Here is a 20439-nt window from a genome sequence, read left to right on the forward strand (position 1 = left end):
CCTGTCCTGGGGAATTTTTTGTAATTACAGAAAAAAACAGTAATGAAAAACCCAACATATTTAATTCACAGTGCTTTTAAATCAGGAAAAGGGACAATAAATTATCAAAAAATCACTATTCATTTTACATCTGGTAAGTGAAGTCAGACTTGAACAATATGGAAAAGAAAATACAAAAGGCTCATATCCAAAGTTTATCTCAACAATTCTTGTTCTTATGAGTAATAAATATCATCACAACATCTCTCAAGCATCTTTACTATGACTGACACTTAATTCAGCAAGATTCATTACTATGATTCTGTTATAAGCTGGAAACCTACCTTCTTTGTTCTTCTCCATGTTCACCCGAAGGCACTGTCAAACATTCATCCATGTGACCGTGCAATAATCTCAGAACATCCCCTCCTATCAGGTATCCTTGAAAAAAGGGAGAAAATCGAGTTCATTTCTCTAAACACAGTAACATGTGCAACTATAGTTCAATCTGTAATAAATACTATCGGGTTGATTTCAGTTTTTTCTGTTTTAAATTTTATATTATTTTTTTTAAAAAGAGCCAGAAGGGGAAGGTATCTCATACTCTGTGAAGCCAGTTACATTAGAACAGAGAACATTGCCAAGTGAAAAAAGCTCCAAGTCAGCAGCTTGGGAAGGATGGATCAGGATAAAGAGAAGCCACAAGCAGGGAATCCTACAAAGTTACCACAACTCAGAAAAAGACTGAGCCAACCAAAACAAGGAATCAAGTACTCCTCTCCCAGATTACAACAGTAAAAGTGGGAAACTCTTGCATCTTACCTACTCACTTTTCATTTTATTTAAGGTAAGAATTCTAGTTAAAATACAAAATCAAAGACTTATTTAGTTAGTTCATTGTTTTTAAAGCACTTTTTTGGAGTATTTGGAAGTTCTCTGTGAGAAAAATTTCTGGAAAGATCCACTCCAAACTCTACTTGACAGAAAGTTCAAAACCAATAATCATGATTTATTTGGACGCCAAAGGGAAACTCCTATATTGCAAATACTTCCACTGCATGTGCAGGTTCACAGCCAAGCACTTTGCTTTACAGTCTACAGGTGTGTGTGTTCACAAATTAAGGCATAGACCATTCACATAGCGTCATCACAATATTTGAAGTCCCAGGACTTAGCAGCCAGAAGCTGAAAATATGGCCATAATTTGAATCAGTAAAGACGTTACAAAATAGATCTTTTTTCATCAGTCTTTTCGCATTAGAGATGTGACATTAAAAAGAAATATAATTTTATATTATCCTACAATTATTGTATTATAATCAGCAACTGAAGAATCCTAAAACTTAGTAGGTTTTAAGCACAATTCCATGGTATTTTTTAGTCTGACAAGCTAAATGTAAACATTTCTTTGTTTCCTTCTCTTCTTGCTAAAAACAATTAATATCAAATTCTACATTTCAGGGGGATGTCATAACATAAATCCTTGGCTTTAGTGTTACAGCGACAAGATTTTTAAAAAGTTATACCTGGAATTATATTTTGAAGCAATGTCTACACTAACAAGTAATGCTGTGAAGTAAGACAGATCTTTACGAGGAAATGGTGTTGAAGACCCTTCAGTCACACTGAACACCTTTCAAGAATTTATTTTGAAACTACATTACATCTTTTACCTGAGTATATCAGGTAATATTTGAGGATATAATTTTTAAACCTTTGAGATCAGTATAAAATTGGAATTTATGTGGCAAATTTTAGCACTGATTTTTTAAATTTATGATTTTGACACAGCAGGGTATTCCCAGGGAACTGTTGTTACATACATTGCTTTTTACATGGATCTGTGTCAATATAATTCTATAATTTAGGTTTTGTCTTTAAAGTGACCCCCATCTACTTCATCATACAGAATTAGCAGAATGACTTGATTTAACTCTAAAGCTCTCTTTTGATTGAAACAAGAAATTGACTTCTGCATAAGCCAATTTTACAGAAATGCATGTAAAACCAAATTATTTTCTTTGAACTACCTCCAATATCCTAGTTCATCTTACAGACTAATTATCCATTATTTTCACTTCAAAATAATTTCATTAAACTGAATAGTTTAATTTATTAATCTATTTTAATGGGAGTTTTTGATTAAGAGAGGATATTGCAGAGCAGTTATTCCTATACATTCATATTTTAGTTATCAATATGACAAAGCATTTTACAGATACTAACAGAAATAGGTTTATTTCCTTTTTCTTTCTTTTTGGGGTAATTTTCTCAGGCTTTGCTGCTGTTTTACAGAGGACATAGAGATAAGGCCTTAGTGTGAGATTCACTTTCCCTTCACAAGACTGTCTGGATTACAGGAACAGTTGCCACTTTTTCAAGAATAAGGCCTTAGCTGTAATCCTTTCTGACACTAGCCAGCTGAACTTCTCTAGAAAACATGCTTAGCTTAAAGATAATGTCTGTATCTGAGCAAAGTGAAAATGGAAAAAATAGCAACAAAGAGCAGGCACATACACAGATAAATGCACAGCTACAAAAACTGTATTACATCATTTTCTCATTATTTCCTGGGAGTATGAGTACATAATATGCCACTGTGTCATTGTGGATTTCTGCTTCTCAAAGAGACAGGCAGGTCTCAGTAGTGAAGTTCACCAGGCAGAGATGTGGCATAGCAGAAATCGTGGTCTCAGCACATGAACCTTGCTGGGATTATTAGCAAGAATAACACACCAGTGCTGCCAGCAGTGGGAGGACAAGGAGAATGGAATGAACAGGAAGGAGCAAAAGGAAAAGGTCTTCTCTTCTCATTAACAGAAAGGTTTTCTCCATAAAGTTTAGGATACTGCCAAGCAATGCACTATTATTTTTTAATAATGGTTTGTGCTATAAACCATGTCAGAGAATCTGTATGTGCAGAGTGATTCTCATATGTAAAAACCAAATGGCTATATAAAAAAGAGATGATGGCAATGGTCTCCCTAATATCTTAATTAGCAAAGTTGCAAGAACATTCCATAACTGAGTTTTAAAATATGCCAGATAAAAAGAATTGATGTGAAATTTCAGAGTATTGCCTCTTTAAAAAACAGTATCCAAAAATCACACAAAATGAAATGACCTGAAGCTTTAACCTTTAGATTCTATTACAACACCCACTCAAAACAGTTGGTCTGCAGGAAAGCAGAAATCATTAAGCTTTACATTGTGACAGACTTTTCAGAAAAATGTTGTTCTTGTCTGTGGAACCAGTATGGCATAAATTCAGGGATCCTTGTCCTTTCAATGTTAGAAATTACATTAAAACTCCTTCCTAATTCCTAAAGAAAATAAATAGTTCTGGAAAGCTGTTCTCTTTCTGTCTTTACCCTCCTCTTGTTTTTCTTCCAACCATATGTTACCCATAAAACTATTTCCCATATTCAGTCTTAGGATTTCACATCCTGCTTCCAAGCCTCTTGCCCATTTTTTACTCAGTCTCAGAAACATGTAGCCATGACTGCATACATCAGAATAATTTGAGATAATATATTAAACCAGGACCAAAAGCCATTTCAAAAAACATATTATGAATGTTATCATATCTTTAGCAAAATGAGATTAGAATGAGCTGTTTGGGATTCAGCAAAAATACATAGAAAACTATCAGTGTTACTTTCAGTATAACCTTCCCTCTGTTTTCAGAGAAATATTCAGGGAATATTTATTTATTTATTTAGCTATTGTATTCAATGTTTACATAGGACAAAACCACTCCAACACTTGGTGTAATAATTTTATTTTTTAAGTATTTAATTTACTATCAGTCTTTCAATAATACAAGTTGAGTCAATCTTACCTTGGGCAACTTCACTTCCTGAACTGATTGGTGCTACACTCCAGAGCGTCTGCTGGAAGGCTGCATCAACATGTAAGCTACCATTGCCATAAGAGAGATGCTAGAACCAGGAAAGAGGGAGGCTTTTATTTGAGGTTAGTTGAAAATCTCATTACAGTATACAAAAATAATACCAAACATTCTCTTGTTTCTTTCAAACATTAATTGTTCTCATTGGCTGTATAAGTAAATACAAAGATCGACCTGGGTACTCCTCGAGGGACATTAGAAGTAAACCTAGAATAGTAAAGCATATTTGCCTCAAAAAACTACAGGAACAGTACAGAACAGAGTCAGCTGCTGGGCATTGTAGACTTAGTGAAGACTCTGAAGAACTAATTGTTAAATGCTGTGGGGTTCTTCCTCTAGTAATCTTCCTTCTACATACAATGGGAATTTCCATGAGGTTTGAATATTGGGATATCACCCTAATCTGCATTTCAAGTGTAACTCACCACTTGAATTTTTCTTGCAGGCCACTGGCTTCTAAAAGCTCCCATTAGGTCAAAGAAATTACATAAACAAACTACTGATTTTGTAAGTCACTAAAGACAGTTCACAAAATACATTCTTGAACAAAGTTCTCAAGATCCAAGCAGAACTGAAACAAGTAAGGTTTGTAAGGCTCACCTCCTACCTATGCATTCAATGGGTGCTCTTTGGCTGCGTTACTCCCTACCTTCTGCCAACGTTGCAGATCTTTGCCATAAGTGCAACAGGTACTGTCTTTTCTCAGAAATTCTGTGTGTGAATTCCTCTTAGTTCAGTGACATGGTCTCAAAGATTCTTATCTCAAAGTATCTTGTATTGCACCCGTGTTTGTCCCTCCCACACTATCAGCCACTTCTATTGTCAGTGCCAAACAACATAACCTTATGGAAGATTATGGAACCAAGCATTCTGTGAAAAAGCAGCTGTTTTGAATCATACTGCTTATCTGCTTATATTACCAGGTACTAGTTTTTCAAGTGCAGTAATATTTAGATGCTTTTATCAGAATTTTATTTTATACTACTGGAAAGTAACTCTGTTTATAGAGTAGTATTGGTCTCTGTTTCCAAATGTTGTGACCAACATTAACAAATCCTGGGTAAACTAGTTAATGATATGAAAGACAAAAATGTCAGTGGAAGTCAGAACAGCATAGATTCTCATGACACGTGCAAAGTTCTGTCTTCCTGACTGCACACGTTCTGGCTGTACAGAAGTACAAGAAATAGCACATCAGCTCATTTAGAAGGGTGCCATAACAGCTAATGACCTACAAAGAAACAGTTCTCACAAAAGCCATGCTTACACTGCACCAGTGCCACTCAGCACATCATGGAGAACATTACTGAACAAACAAGTTCTTTGCCTTTTATTCTTCACTTACTGCAGTTATATAACTTATAACATGGTTATAAGTTATATAACTGCAGCAGGCCATGATGGGAGATTAGGATCTGCAGCACAGATCCATTTCTATTTTTGCCCTGTGGGTCTTTATTTTGTTAGGGTTCTTCTAAGATCACCACATAGATCCAGTTAGCGGCAACAAGCAATTCAACCAAAGCAGGAATATTATTTTTAAGGAAAACACTTCATTCAGGATAGACAAAAGAGAAGGAGGAAAAGTCCTCTGTCATCTACAGCATCAACAGAGCACTTCTTCTAACTGTGTGCTCTGTACATATTAATTAACTTATTTTCACACATAGGAGTATCAATTGAATAAGTGTTACATTTTTATAGAGAAGACACTGAACAGAAAATACATTGCTGACATCTCTCTTCAGAGTATTTGTACTTTTTATCCATTTATTGGATTCCAGTTCCAACTCTAATTCAGATGTCTCAAGGTGAGTCACCAGTGAATTATAACTTTAAAAAATATAGTTCAAATGATACAACATATGACTTCCAAAACAGAGTATATTCTGCAATTCCCTTCTTATCCTCACTTCCCTAGATTCCTTGCAGCATCCTTAAATTTACAATTGATAGCAGGGGTCCTACCATTTACAATTCCATAAACTGTGGTGTTCTGGAACCATTCATAGAAAATGGCAAAAGGAAGCTTTTGCCATGTAGAGAAAATACATTGTTAAGGGATATCCAAGAACTCAGTTATGTCAAATGTATTGAAAAAATCCCGAAATATTAGAGATGCCAGTATTTATCCTGGCATTGCCTAAGCTTTTACTGCTATACTCTAACTATCTCAATGTTGTTTTAAAGCAATCTGCTCTCTGTCGATAACTTCCTGGAGTTTACCTGCTTTGTTTCGTACTTTCAGCACAATAAAGCTATCAAAATGAAACAAGTAACACGATGTCCAGGTCGTGGACATAACACTCAGACTGGTGCTGAACAGCCTCCAAATGTGCTACACAGAGATTTGATTGCTGGCATATCCATGCATCTGGCAGGAGTAGAAGGTTGCCATTGTTGATGAAGACCACATGCATAGCATGTCTTTGGGTATGTAGTAGCATTTGAAAAGCAGAAATATGTTGTGTTCAGGAATCTTGCTGTCCAGTCTAATCTTCATATGGGTCTTCCCCACCACAGGCAGGTTATCTCAACCAAATAATATATTTTCTACACTGGTCCAAATTCAAGCAAAGAGGTAGATTTATCTTCCCTGCTGATAGACTGATAATCTCCTAAACCAGCATTTAACCCATAATAGGGTTTTCATCACTTTTCAGATTTAAATAATGGTATTTTATGAATATGGGTTAACACTATGGTCCACAGGCAGTTTAACTCAAGGATAAAGTTCAAAACCCATCTCTCAGAATACTGCAGGTTTCCCAACTGAATTTAATGACATATTGTAAACTCTACACTGCTCTGCAGCAAAGGAACATAATCATAACTCTGTCCCTGGGTCTTCAAAATGAACACAGTGATTTTAAGCTCACTGAAGAGCTTGGGAATCAGATGGTAATTTCTACAAGAACCCTCCAGCAATGATTGCTGCAGCATAGCTGCACTTACAAGAGCTCTGAATAACTAGAGCTTTTAAATTTCACAGTCTGCAAGAAAGTTTCTCTTCTCCAAAACATGCACGTGTGAAAAGACAAAAATATAAAGAATGGAAAACTTTTGCTTCAGGCTTCCTCTTGGCTAAGGTGTGCCAATATTGATAGTTCATCTAGCAATATTAGCTGCAGTTTGATAACTCTGCCTTCAATCTCAGGCCATTTGAAATAGCAAGAATAGCTAAAAAAACCCCAAAACATTATTTACTGGTAGATTTTGAAAACTATGTATAAAGCATTGCATTTCTCAGAATGCTTAAGTACTGCACAACCACAGCATCAACCACACTCCTTCAGATTTCTTAGTACCAGCTGGTGCAGAGATAGATGGAAGCTATTTCCTTTCCTGTACACAGACACTCTGACAGCTCTTGATTCCTGACTTAAAATTACTACACTGATCCCAACAGAAAAGCAGTTTCAAACTATTTAGGCACCTATCCTCAATTGACCCAAGAACCTCTGAGATGTTCCAAGTCTTGGACAGACACCATTCCCACAACAGGTGCACAAGAATCTACTTGTATCTATAACTAAAGAAAAACAAAAAAGTAACAAAACAAACTATATTCCTTTACATTTTTAATTTTTTTTTCTTTTTTTAATTAGGAAGGGGAAAAAAATTGCATCAAAAACCTGATGAATTAGCAAACTTCAGTAAAAATTCAGAGGTTTAACTAAATACAGTCTCTAGAAACAAAAACACTTTTTAACTTCCTACTTATGACATGTCATTTCTATTAAAATTTATTACCTGAGTAATTTAAAAATTATTCTGTTACAGAGAATTATATAGAAATATTCAAAATAAATACAAATATTTATTCACAAGAAAAAAATATATTGGACAGAACTAAAAGTAAAAAGTGCATCTGTGTGAAATTTTTATAGAATTAGGGGTTTGTGCTTATGTTTTATATTGGCAATATATTTATATTCATTGAAACATCTATGAACACTTTGAAAAAGTTTGAATAAAAATGGGTAAACTTACACTGCTGAACAAAAAATTAGTATCTAAATTTTGATTCAAAGTAGGCAAAGCCCAAGAAATTTTCAAAGGGCTTAAAGTACTAAAACAATCCTGGCTTCTTTACGTTTCTCCACAGTGCTTAAACAGCTGGCCCGCAAACCCAAAAGTAGAGGGAATTTTTTTCATTGATAAAGACAGAAAATTACAGCAATGTCCTAAATGATTCCAACTCCTTCACTCATCATAAATTTACCATCAGTAAAGGGAGAGTAGAAGCTAAACCCCACAGATAATTGGAAATTTACCATTACAATGAAAACCATCTACTCTGCTACCTCATAGCTGAGCATGGGTAAGTGCAGATGCATGGCAGGAAAAGCATAAGGGATCCATGGACGGTAGAAGGAGGTAGTTTGCATTCCCTTCTTCATAATTGCTTTCCTTCTGCACTGGATCATGAACAGCCTGAAGCACATCAGCTACTGTGCTTCCAAACAACAATTTGCATGATTAGTCACAAGAGCTTTCATTAACAAAGCATTAATTTTACAGAAGCAAGCATTAAAAGTTAGGAAATGTCAAAGTACCCTATGGAAAAAGAATGGCTTCTAGTGAACAGGCCCCTTTACAGTCTCCAATGGCATGATATATGATGTTTTTGCACATGTGCTGCCTCATTGTATATACAGGATAATGGAGCTCACTTTGTCAACAGCTGCTCAGTGCTTTGTTTTCCCCTCAATCTTCAATTTGCAGCCGCATGCTTTATTCAATATAGTCAATTCTAAAAAGCTTTGAAAAGAGAATTATTAATTTCCACATAGGCTTTTCTCTTGCACCAATTATAGTATTTCACAATACACAACAAATATTAATGATTTCATTTTCTCAAAACCCCAAAGAAGTAGTATTGTAGTCCATTTTCCATTGGGGAAGGGAGGTACAGAGATTAAACTAAGAAATTTTCATTCATCTAGGATGCCGAGGTTGAGGTGACTGCATTATATGTAGTTTATTGGTCAAGCCACATCTAACACTCACCTCAGCTGCAGGTATCAATACTGAGCAACTCTGAGGTTTCAACCTCTAATAGAAGGAGGAGATGCAAGAGACACAACTCCAGTACGGAATATTCCCAGTAAGGGATGAGTATTGACCGCTTGAAAGTAAGCCTAGTATACAAGAGCATCTACTCAGCAAATTCCACAGCAGAGCCTGGTACAGAATCTAGTTCTTCAGGAAAATAATTGTACCAATACTCCAAATTCAATTCCCAGCTTGAAATTTCATCTTCAAAGTTGCTTCATACCACAGCTCTCCTGCTACACAATCCTGACACATCCATTGAACTTTTATCATCACCAAAATAGCATTCTATAAAAAGCCAGTGTGACTGTATACTTAGGAGATGTCCTAAAAATATACCAGTACCAAAACTTCTGCATTTTTGAATGCCTGTAACTTTTTTAAACGTAAGAAAATTATTTTTATGTTATCATTTATATGTAATTTTCCTAAATTGAAAAAAAAGGTCAAAAACAAATTCCACTATTACAGTTCTTTGCCTGTGGTCCACATGGGTAACTTGAAAACCCTTTTTCAGACATTTTGTTCTTATACTACTATAAAAATAATGACAGGAATTGTCAGCAAACCCCATGCAAGTGCTGTGCCTTAATACAATGGGTTTCCTGGATAGTTGCTGGTAGTAGTTATCATCTAGCTTAATTGGTCCAGGCCTCTATCACTCTCTTTTCCTTTCCAAATCTTTATCCCAGTCTCACTAGAAATTCGTGTGAGGATGGTGAAGCACAGGCACAGGTTGTCCATAGAGGCTGGGGCTGCTCCATCCCGGGAAATGTTCAAGGCCAAGTTGAATGGGGCCGTGAGCAACCTGCTCTAGTGGAAGGTGAACCTGCCCACAGGAGGGAGGTTGGAATGAGATAATCTTCTAGGCTCTTTCCAACCCAAACATAGAATCTACAATTCTATGTCCCCCATTTAGCCAAACCAGCTTCCTGACCTAATTACAGCCCACATTATCACCCAGAATTAGGACCTCCACCTACTTCAAGAAGTTCTCCTTAGACTTAAAAAGCCTACGCAGGGTCTTTTAGCTTCTTTTTCTTGCTCAAGCTCATCTTCACCACATCAGCCAGCATTAGACTTTTTCCAGAATCTCACAAGAATCTCAATCTCTCTCCTAACCCTCAATCCCCTTTTCACTTCTTGGCTTCTCTCTGGATCTTTGTCCAGCAGTTTTGTTCTCCCCAGAAAGTTCATTCCTCTGCAAATCTCTCTTGTCATCCTTCATTTCCATTCTCATTCCACTGGTTCTTCTCTCAATTCCCTCTGCCAAAACAATACAGTTTTTCTATCCTTAATTTTGAGCACAACTTCAACCAGTGGATGCCTACTCTTCCCTTGTCACCAGCTTCTTGTCCCAGACAATTTGGATAGTCCCTATCTACCTGCCTACCTTCAGTTGACAATCTTTTCAGCCACTCATCAAGTCCCACTCAGTTTCCCTCCTTCCCAATTCAGTCCCACTCCTGTCACTGATACATCACCTGCCTTTTGTTCCTTCTACTTTGTCACAGCTTCTTCCTCCACATATCTTAAATGACAGATCACCAGCAGCACACACAACACTGAGTTCTCAGCTGTCAATACAGTGCCTGGCTTCATTCCTGCCTTGAGCAATCCATTTCAAGGAATATCTGCTCCCACCAGGGTTGGCATGTACGTAATTATTCACTGTAGAGGGAGTTTAAACAGTTCATTAACACACAGGAGGTGCTAGCTTATGTAAAATAGACAAAGTCATCAGACTTCTACCTACTCAAAGAAAATTTAAACACTCTTCCCTGGTCATGATCAAGCTCCAGTGTTTCAGGAGAACATTTCTTTACTAAGTTGAACCAGGGAGAGACTTGTTGCCTTTTTATTCGTTTTCTTGGGTTTTTGGTTTGGGGGGTTTTTAGTTTGTTTGTTTGTTTTGGTTTTTGGGGGTTTTTTATAAGTTACCAAGTAGTACACAAGGAAATTACATCAGTTTTCTTAATCATGTGGCTTTGTTTTCTTTCCTGTCTTTGAGCTCAATAACATCTGATCTCTTCTGGATGAAATAAAAAAAATATCTCAGACTGATTATAAAGAAAAAAAAAAACAGTAATAGATCCTACTAATTCTAGTAAGTGACTTTTTACATCACATGTACTTGATTATAATCACTTGGAAGCAGGACTCCATAAGGCAGAGCAGCTTGACAGCCTTAATTATTGGAAAGTCCTACCAGCCTCCACAATAACATTTCAAATCATTGTATAAAAACTCCATGGGAACTGCATTATGATCAGTGTAACAGAGCAGCTCAACACTACCTTGGTTCCACTAATTTCAGGTTTGCTTATGCAGATTAAAATAATGCTTCACAAAAACCTTTTTTATATTTTTTCAGCAAAGAGAAACAATGGAATTGTGAACTTACACAGAAGAGAGTAAAATCCAATACTGAGTTATATGCTTTTAGAAAAAATGTGAAAGGGAAGAATAATTTTCTTTTTATGTTTCAAAAAACAAATCCTCATACACTGCTGTTTCCTGATACTACTGCACCAAGAAGCAATACAGATACTTGGAAGCTGTTCCAAGCATATGATGACAAGAGAAATAAAACTAGGAGCTGAAAATAGACAATTTATTTGATGCAAAAGGATACAGAAGTGGTGCCTTTGCAATATTTAGGAACCTGTCCTCCTTTCCAGGAGTAATGGCATATATCAACTCCACCTTTAAAATAGTTCAATCTAATTTGGATGCTATCATTTTTGAAAGGGAGCTCTGCCATCAGTTCCCAATTTGTTTCTTATTAGTTGTCAGTAGCCAAAAAAAAAAAAGTCATATCAATCAAATAAATGCCAAGGCTTGTTCACAGATCTGCATAATGCAGTTGCAGGTCAGCATTGCAGTCACTGAGACAGTAACTCAGTAACTACATATAAACCACAGGGTATATACAACTGTTGTATTATACTGAAATCTGTGCACTGTAGATTCAAAGCTGGGGGGTTTCTCTCTTACCTGATTTCTCAGCCAGAATAACACCAACCTGATGGATAACAATTTTCAGTTTTTTCTTCATTTATGCATATTGTATTTCAGCTTCATGTCTAAGGACTTTTTCTTGAATTTTGTTTAAAAGCTATTTAGAGACTTGATGAATTTGAAAGAAATTGCAGCTAATTGAACTTCTAAGTTATTGAAAATTGGAAATATTGAAAGCAATCAGGATATGAGTTAACAAGAGGCATAGGCAAAGCTCAATGCTGAGGTAGATACTACTATGTACAAGTTGGGGAAACATGCTGGAAATATCACATCTGTTCTTTGTCAGGCTGTACTGCCTCAAGAAAGGAAACATAGCAACCCTGGCTTGAGCTTAAATGGTGGCAATATTTATAGCAGAACATCTTTTTGCTCTATGCTAACAGAGTTCAGCAGAGCCAAGTTCTCCCTCTGAAGTATTTGGCAATAGCACAGCTCAGACATTATATAATGCCACAAGCACTTATGTAAGTGCTTCTCTTCAGAAATGCTACACAGCATAATAAGGATCCAAAATCCCATTGTCTAGGTAGATAATGAGGGTCAGAGAAAGTGAATGACTTGCCCTGGGACATTGCTGTGAGTCAAAATCCACCTCTCCGGACCTTCAGCTTGTAATTTTAACACTGATCTTCCTATCAGTTTAGTACTTGGTTGGTGTAAATAGAAAGAAAACTCTTTGGGGAAAAAAATTAGAGCCAATTGTCCCAAAATATTTCATTTTGTGGAAAGACGAGAAGGGGTACTACAACAAAGTCTTGATATTTTCCTAATACTTAAGAGTGTTGGCAACCAAATGAGTTCTAAACAAAAATCTACTGATTACACTGAGATCATAAAGTGTCAAAGTCAATGTTAAATTAATTAAGCTAAAGCCAAACAACTGGAAGATGAACTTCGGAAGCTGATATAGTTCTTCTCTCCTCTTGCATTACACAAATTCAACTAAGAGCTGACTACATTTTGAAAAAGCCATGCCCTGTGAATGAACTCTTTTCATCTGTTATTTTTACACGCACATCTTTGCCCCAGGATGCTTAACCTATTTGAATTCATTCAGAAAGAATTAGCAAATTACTTGAAAACAGAGCAATACTGCAATATACAAAGGTGACATCCCAGCCCTATTCCTAACAGCATATTTACATAAAACATTTGATGGAGAACTTACATTTTCTTAAGCTTTTAATTGTAGAGTATGCAACATACATAAACCCAACCCTCAGCATCTTGATGGACATCATTTTCTGTCAAGGAATCCATATGAGGAATTCCACTCCCTTAGAAAAAGCACTCCTCAACTAGATTCAACAGAGCTTATTTGGTTTCACTATTGGAGCAGATTCACAAAAGTAGCTTCATCTCTCTACAGTCCTAATTTTTGTAAAGGATATCAGTTGTTACACTCTTTCAAGAATTGTACAAAATAGCAGCTACAACATGACACTGCACTCAACGTGTAAACAATAAATTGTGAATACTTTCAAACATATCCTTTGAAGTTATTTTGGAAACAGCCAAATGGATTAAGACAAACAGTTTAAGACAGAGAGACAGCTTTCATGAAAAATATTGGTAACTCACTGATTATTCTTTATCGACTATTTCAATTTTCATAAAAACTTCACTGCTTTATTGCCAGTGCTAATATAATTACTGCATAGGTAGCAAAGCCACAAATATTTTTGATTGTGGAGCTACATAGTTTTCCAGCTCTTAATCTAGTCTTGAAACAATCTGATCATAAAAATGTGTGAGTGCATGTTAGAGCAAAATTAATCTGCTGAATCCTTGCTCCATCTCACTGTCAAACCAGAGCTATATAACTGAAATAGGCTTAATAACTATTCATTAAAATCTAGCTCTAAAACACTTTAAGAATGTAATACAGTGTTATTTCTCTCTGCACTGAAAATAATATTTATTTTTAGTATATTGATATTTTGCATGGAACACACAGTACATGCATTAAATCCATATCTTAAGGAAAATCAGTCTCTGCAGACAGAATTGTGCTTCTTGATGTATAAAAGTACACGTGACAGCTTTCAGAATCAACAGCTGAGGCACAAACCCTAAATAATAGGCTGAGCTGAATATTACTAATTAGAGGCCAGGATGTGCCTACACAGAGACACAATCTGTACCAAAATTCAACTTCAGCAACTCAATTCAGCAATTCAAAGAAATCCAATGTCTTTGAATAAAATCTTTCCATTAATTGGATTTCTCAAAAATTCAGTCCACAAGAAGTTTTTTCACTATGTGTAGTTACAATTGTCATAAAAGTAATTATTTAAAATAATTTTAAATGCAAAGATGACCAGAAAGTTTTCAGAATATCTAATTACAAAAAAAAAAAAATTAAATGAGCTATTGAGCTTCTAATTAGAAGTTACAATTATGTTCTAACAATTGTATTCTTATTTTCCTAGGTGTTTCCAATAGAAGGGAGAATATTTTCAATTTTATACTTGACATCCTATTAAACTATTCACTTTCTTCTTAAATACTTCTTAAAAAAATTTAAAAAAACTCATTTTAAAAAAAGTGAATAATAGAGAATAGACTTTAATGTTATATGCACATCTCATAGAATCATAGAGTACCCAGAGTCAGATGGGACCCACAAGGATCATCGAGTCAAACTTCCTGCCCTGCACAGCACCATCCCCAAGAATCGCACCTGCACCCAAAAGTGATGTCCAAACTCTGTCAGGCTTGGTGCTGTGACAACTTCTCGAGGAGCCTATTCCAGTGCCCAACTACTCTCTGATAAAGAACCCTTTTCTAATATCCCACCTGTCGTGGTTTGACAGGAAGTAGGTTTTCTGGGATATGCTGTAGTCACCAATAGGTGTTCAGATTTTAATATTGGCACCTGGTGTGGCCACTAGGGACAATGGATACGCCTCTGAGAACACAGGGGTTAAAAAGCAGAGCACGCCCAGGGGAAGTTCTCTTGGGTTTCCGCGAGGGAAGCAGGTCAGACCTCCCCTGGCCCAGCTGCTGGCTGGGTGGAGGAGGGGAAAAGCCATGCGGCCGGGAGAGGTAGGCCTGGCCCCGAGGGTGGAAGAGAGAGAGCACGGAGAGGCATTGGGCAGCCCCCACCAGGAGACAGAGAGAGAGAGAGAGAGAGAGAGAGAGAGAGAGTGAGAGAGAGAAAGAGCCTGTGCTGCCTTAAAATTTGATATCACGTCCTGGCAGCCCGGCTTGCGGAGAAGGGGCGAGGGGGGAGGGGGGGGGTGTTGCAGCAAGAAGGTGTCCGGCCCCTTGTGGGAGTCTCCGGGCAGGCAGAGCCCGAGTTTTTAACCCCTTTTTGGACAATGAAAACTTTACAGAACATTAACCTTTCCTAGAAGAGAGAGTGGAAGATGAAGAAGGAAATGGGCAAGTGGATGAAGGTCTGGGCAAGTGAAAGATGTTGGGAGAGAAGAATCTTGGGTGGGAAGAGATGGAGTGGCTTAGCTGGACTCTTCTTGTTATAGCCATGGACAGAACCATGTTCCTTGTGACACAGAGACTGCATCCAGGGGGAGGCAATGGCTCAGAACCAAGACGGTTCAGTGTTGGTACCCCTCGGCCCCAGGAGGTGAAATTTGGGGGGGAGAGATGTCCCAAAAGTGAGACTGCACTCTTTTTGGAACGGGACAAAGCATCCTTAAAAGACGACCCTAGAGGCAGCTCTGGTCCATGTGCAGTGGTGAGAGCACTGGACATGAAAGGAAGAGGTCACGATGGCAATGATCTCCGGGCAGTGCCACAAGTGACATGGATACACACGAGGTTTCAATGGTGTTTCCAGGGGAAGCCTATGGCACAAGAAAGACTCCTCTCCTCTTGATGAACTGAGAATTGATTGTCTGAAGGGTAGTGCTGGACCAAGAGTTGAAATCTGGGGGATAGACGTATTGGAAATTTGGTGGGGGGAGAAGGAAATGTATTTGTAAGGTTTTCATTTTTCCTGTGTGTTCCTTTTTACATATAGTTATAGTGTAGTTTTGTAGTAATAAAGTTTTTATTACTTCTTTTGTAGTAATAAAGTTTTCTTTTCTTTATTTCTAAGTGGGGGCCTGCTTTGTTTATTCCTGGTCACATCTCACAGCAGAAACCAGGGAGAGGGTATTTTCATGGGGGCACTGGCACTGCACCAGCGTCAAACCATGACACCACCTAAACCTCCCCTGACTCAGCTTCAGGCCATTCCCATGGGTCCTGTCACCAGAGAGAAGAGATCAGTGCCTGTCCCTCCTCTTCCCCTCTTGAGGAAGCTGTAATTACAATGAGGTTTCCCCTCAGACTACCCCAGGCTGAATAGACCAAGCGACTTCAGCTGCTCCTCAAATGCCTTCCCTTAAGGCCCTTCAACATCTTCATTGCCCCCCTAGATGTGAGACAGATTTCTGACAAACTCAAAACACGTTCTCAATAAAGAATCTTTTTTTAAGTTGTTGGGCCAAATCACTGGGGCTGATTTTTCAGAAGCTTTCAGCAAAATTATTTTATTCTTATTTTCACCTTCTTTTTGCCATAAAGAGGAGTTCAGGCATTTGCTACACCAAGAATAAAAAGGAAATACATCTTAAAGTGTTGACCTGCTTCGTTACAGAACAAATGGGAGATCCTTTTGTGAAGAAGAAAGCTGTGTAAACCAGTGATAGCAGCTAGTACAATAACTTGTAAAATATTTCAATTATATTTAAATATTGAGTATTTCAATTATATTTCATTTGACATGTCAGTTCTATATATTACATTGTACATCATTTCATGAACCTTCTAAGCCCACAAATCCAATGTACCTACATTAGGTATCCCAAAATTTTGTACAAAGTTTTAAAATATATGATAGTGTTGTTAACCTATGAACACTCACACGGATTCTACACATCTCAATCATGAAATTTGGAAATTATTTCTTTTTTCTGTAATCACTTATTTTCATCTAAGCAAATTTTTAAACTCCTATTCCACTACTGAAATGAACAAAAATTACATTAGCCATATATCACACTTTCCAGACCTTCAGTATGTTGTTTTGCAAAATATTATTTAAGAAAACAGTTTAAGAACTGAAAGTTTTACATTTAGGAGGTGGAAATGTATGCCAGATTTTACTGTAAAACTTTCATTAACTGCTTTTTTTTTCCTGTAGAAGAACCACTGTACAGATCATTTTATACAACTTACCAAATATCTTTCTGAAGAGACACTGACTAAAATCAGATCATCTCCAACCCGCACTTTTTCTCCTTCTGATCGTTGTTTGGAAGCAGGATGTATGGTCCACCAGCAAGCCTCACCTAGTGTCAGTATTGAGTACCAGCAAAGAATGAAACAAGAAAGAAAGAGCCCAATGTTACTGATGTTACTGTCACTCTTGTTTCAGTCTTAAAAGTTCCGATCCAGTTTTCACTGGGCTAAACCAAGTGTCCATGTGTTTTCCATAGCTGGTATCATTCCTGCATCACCTTGTTGGAAACTCAGCTCTAAAATAATGCACATAAGCAAAAGAGTAACTGGAACAGTCACTCTGAAACAGTGACTCCTTCTTCCAGAGTTGAAGAAGGTGATGGCTCTCTGTGTTCTCTAGGCAACCTGGTCCAGATCACTTTTGCTAAACAATTCCCTGTCACTTTCATTACAGATTCTGGAAAAAACATTGAAGAATAGTCTACTGAGAATTTGGACAAAGATATAGAGCAATCAATGACTAAGGGCAATGAAAATAAGCATTTACATACCACTTAAAATAATATTTGAACGATCACATAAATCCAAACTCAAATATGTTCTTCAACTTTTACTGACTGTTAGTGCCTCTAATCCCCCAGAACAAGTGCAAACACTGAAGTCAAAAATTCTGTTCCCATGATAAATCTCGTTTTCAGATGGGCTTCTTTAACTAAAACCATGCTGTTCAGAAAAGAACTCATCTGTGAACTGTTAAATTGTTGGCAGTTGTTATTTTACTACTCCTATCTAAAGCAAAGCTTTACAAATCAAGCAAATAATCTAACTAAGCAATTCTTAAGACTTTTATTTTTAGACTGACAGCATTCTTCATTATATAGTCTCTTAAACTAGTGGTTACCTGTTGTGTCCTCTTGCAATCCTACATCAAATGCCAGCTTATCCATTGATGATCGAGACGTAGAGAGACAGCAAAGGTACTACCAAAAGAAAAAAGCATACATTACTTTCTCTGCTCACTTCAAATAATATAAAAAGCCATCAACTACTAGCACATGATTAAATATTCTTAGATTATCCCCATTAGTTATTACCAAGAACATGTATGCCTGATAAGCTGAAGTGCACTCAAGGAGTCTTGACAAAAATATGTGTTCTAAAATAACCTCTCAGTCTACCCAGGTTATCGTTTCACTGAGATGGGAATACTAAGAGTGGAAAAAATGTAGTTGCATCAGATTTCAGTTCCATGAAGCCTCACTTTTAGGTTAGGAGTCTGGAACCTGTATAATTCATCAGAAAATTTCCAACTAAGACTTCTGTCCAAAATACATGTAAGAAGAAATCTCCTTTTCCATTCAGTCCCTAACACGCTCAGATTGACAGCAAGGTGCCAGCTGTAGATTCAGTCACAGCTTATGCAAAATGGAAAATCCTAGAGGAAAGAAATGAAAAGTCACCAACTCAGACTGACAAATGGAGGATTCAGCACTATGGGAGCCAGACTTAGTTTTGGCACTTAGCCAGATACAACCAGCTTGGTTTTGTATTTCTAAGCACCTATCCTTCATAAAGGTTTCTAGGAACCACAGCAAAATGCCTCTGATGTGAGTAATTCTCCAGATTATCAGTAAATGGAAATATTCTGGGCACTTTCAAACATAACTTTCATACAAAAAAGAAATCAATGCTGCTCCCAACTGATGTAACACAGTTACATACCATGCCGCTGTAGGAATGGCGCAGCAAGATTGCATGCCCGTAGAGCAGTGTTCGATGTCCACCACCTTGAGCAGACTGAAAGGCAAAGAGAAGTGATATACTGGTATGTTTTAATAAAATGGAGCCTTTTGAGAAAGAAAGAAAGAAAGAAAGAAAGATGAAAGAACACTGTGTACTTTGAGCCATCACTTGTTTGGTAAAAATATGTTCTAGAATCTTGAATCCTTTTTCATTGTGCTGAAAGGAGTTCAGCTTAGAGGCTGAACTGCCTCTAAGAGCAGCTTTGATGTGTGTCATGCTACCCTCTACAAACTCAGCTATTGTTAAATGGCTTCATATTCACCCATTTTTCCTACAAATTATATCTTTCCAAGACAGATGGTATGCAGAGGGAGATTTTTTAATATTCTCCTTATTTTACCAGAGTAATGTGGTCTTCAACCACATTGAAGACCATCAACCTGCAAATTGCTTTGTCTCACACTGCTTTAATACTATCAGAGAGAATTCTTTATCTGCTAGGATAGGTAAATGTTCAAAGACATCCAAGCTAACTCAACAGTATTTGGGGGTTCTGAAAATTCAGAATCACATCCAAGTAATTCTTCCTCTTGAGAAATAGCATAAATCTTGAGTAAAAGAAAATTAAACTGATAAAATTCACTTGTATTCCAAGAAACTACAACCATTTCCCCCAATATTTTTACTACAGTTTCTATTTATCAATAATCAGTTTAATCACTCATGAAAGAATAAATAAATTTTGTTAAGGCATGAGTAAGCCTTCAATTTCTTCTGAAGATTTATGTATTCCTTATGCTGAAATGCAGATGACTAGCACTGGGCAGGAGCAGAGACTGTCTGACAAGACATTGTCAAGAGCATAAGTTCATACTTCTCTGACAGAACAACTCATGTAACATTATGCACAGCACACTCTCCAAGAAGCAGTGATAAGTAAATATTTTATGAGTCTATAAATGTGACAACTCCATAACCAGCATTACTCTTTTGTATAGGAATCCTATATTTAATTTAGAGTTTAATTTCTTATTATGGTATTTATACCCTTTCTTTTACCATAGAATACTGATCTTCTCTTTGACTGGAACATCAGATTCATTACAAAATACATTTTAAAAAATCATACTGTCTAACATCTCTGGCAGCTACATTTCAGTGCTGAGGATCAATTTAACTGAATGGCTATGATAGCAACACACAATTATTTCCCTTCCTTGTTTATTTGTTGTCCTTCTTTATCTTTTATGCGTTAGCATTTATTGAACTTTGAATTACTTGGTCAAGGAAAAAAACAAGAGGGGTAGGTGGTGAAGCACCAAGCACTTCAAGGGTAACAATTTTAGCATTTTTAAGAAACTGCCAAGAGTTTCTGGCTTTTATGTTTATTGAGAAAAGAGCAGCTTGATGGACACAAGGTACATTTTGACTGTCAACAAACTGCATAATGGCCAAAATGCAGGGAGCCACATTGAAAAATCTCTTTGGAAGACTGAATGATATGAATTTTTGCTAAGAAATAGTCAAAGTCATGG

The 20439-nt window shown here is 36.9% G+C and overlaps 1 protein-coding gene across 6 annotated transcripts in view; it reads right to left on the bottom strand.

Annotated features, from left to right (window-relative positions):
- Positions 1-20439, bottom strand: part of RYR2 (ryanodine receptor 2) — a 384358-nt gene that overhangs the window by 210733 nt on the left and 153186 nt on the right. For all 6 annotated transcript variants that reach the window (XM_077175563.1, XM_077175560.1, XM_077175562.1 and 3 more), the window contains 5 exons: positions 18884-18958; positions 18063-18141; positions 17159-17271; positions 3821-3920; positions 324-420 (listed from right to left, as the gene is read on the bottom strand). In XM_077175563.1, coding sequence (XP_077031678.1) covers positions 324-420; positions 3821-3920; positions 17159-17271; positions 18063-18141; positions 18884-18958 — 464 coding nt within the window. The remainder of the gene's footprint in view (positions 1-323; positions 421-3820; positions 3921-17158; positions 17272-18062; positions 18142-18883; positions 18959-20439) is intronic.

The sequence above is a fragment of the Agelaius phoeniceus genome, chromosome 3 (assembly GCF_051311805.1).
Source record: "Agelaius phoeniceus isolate bAgePho1 chromosome 3, bAgePho1.hap1, whole genome shotgun sequence".
Classification (NCBI taxonomy): domain Eukaryota; kingdom Metazoa; phylum Chordata; class Aves; order Passeriformes; family Icteridae; genus Agelaius; species Agelaius phoeniceus.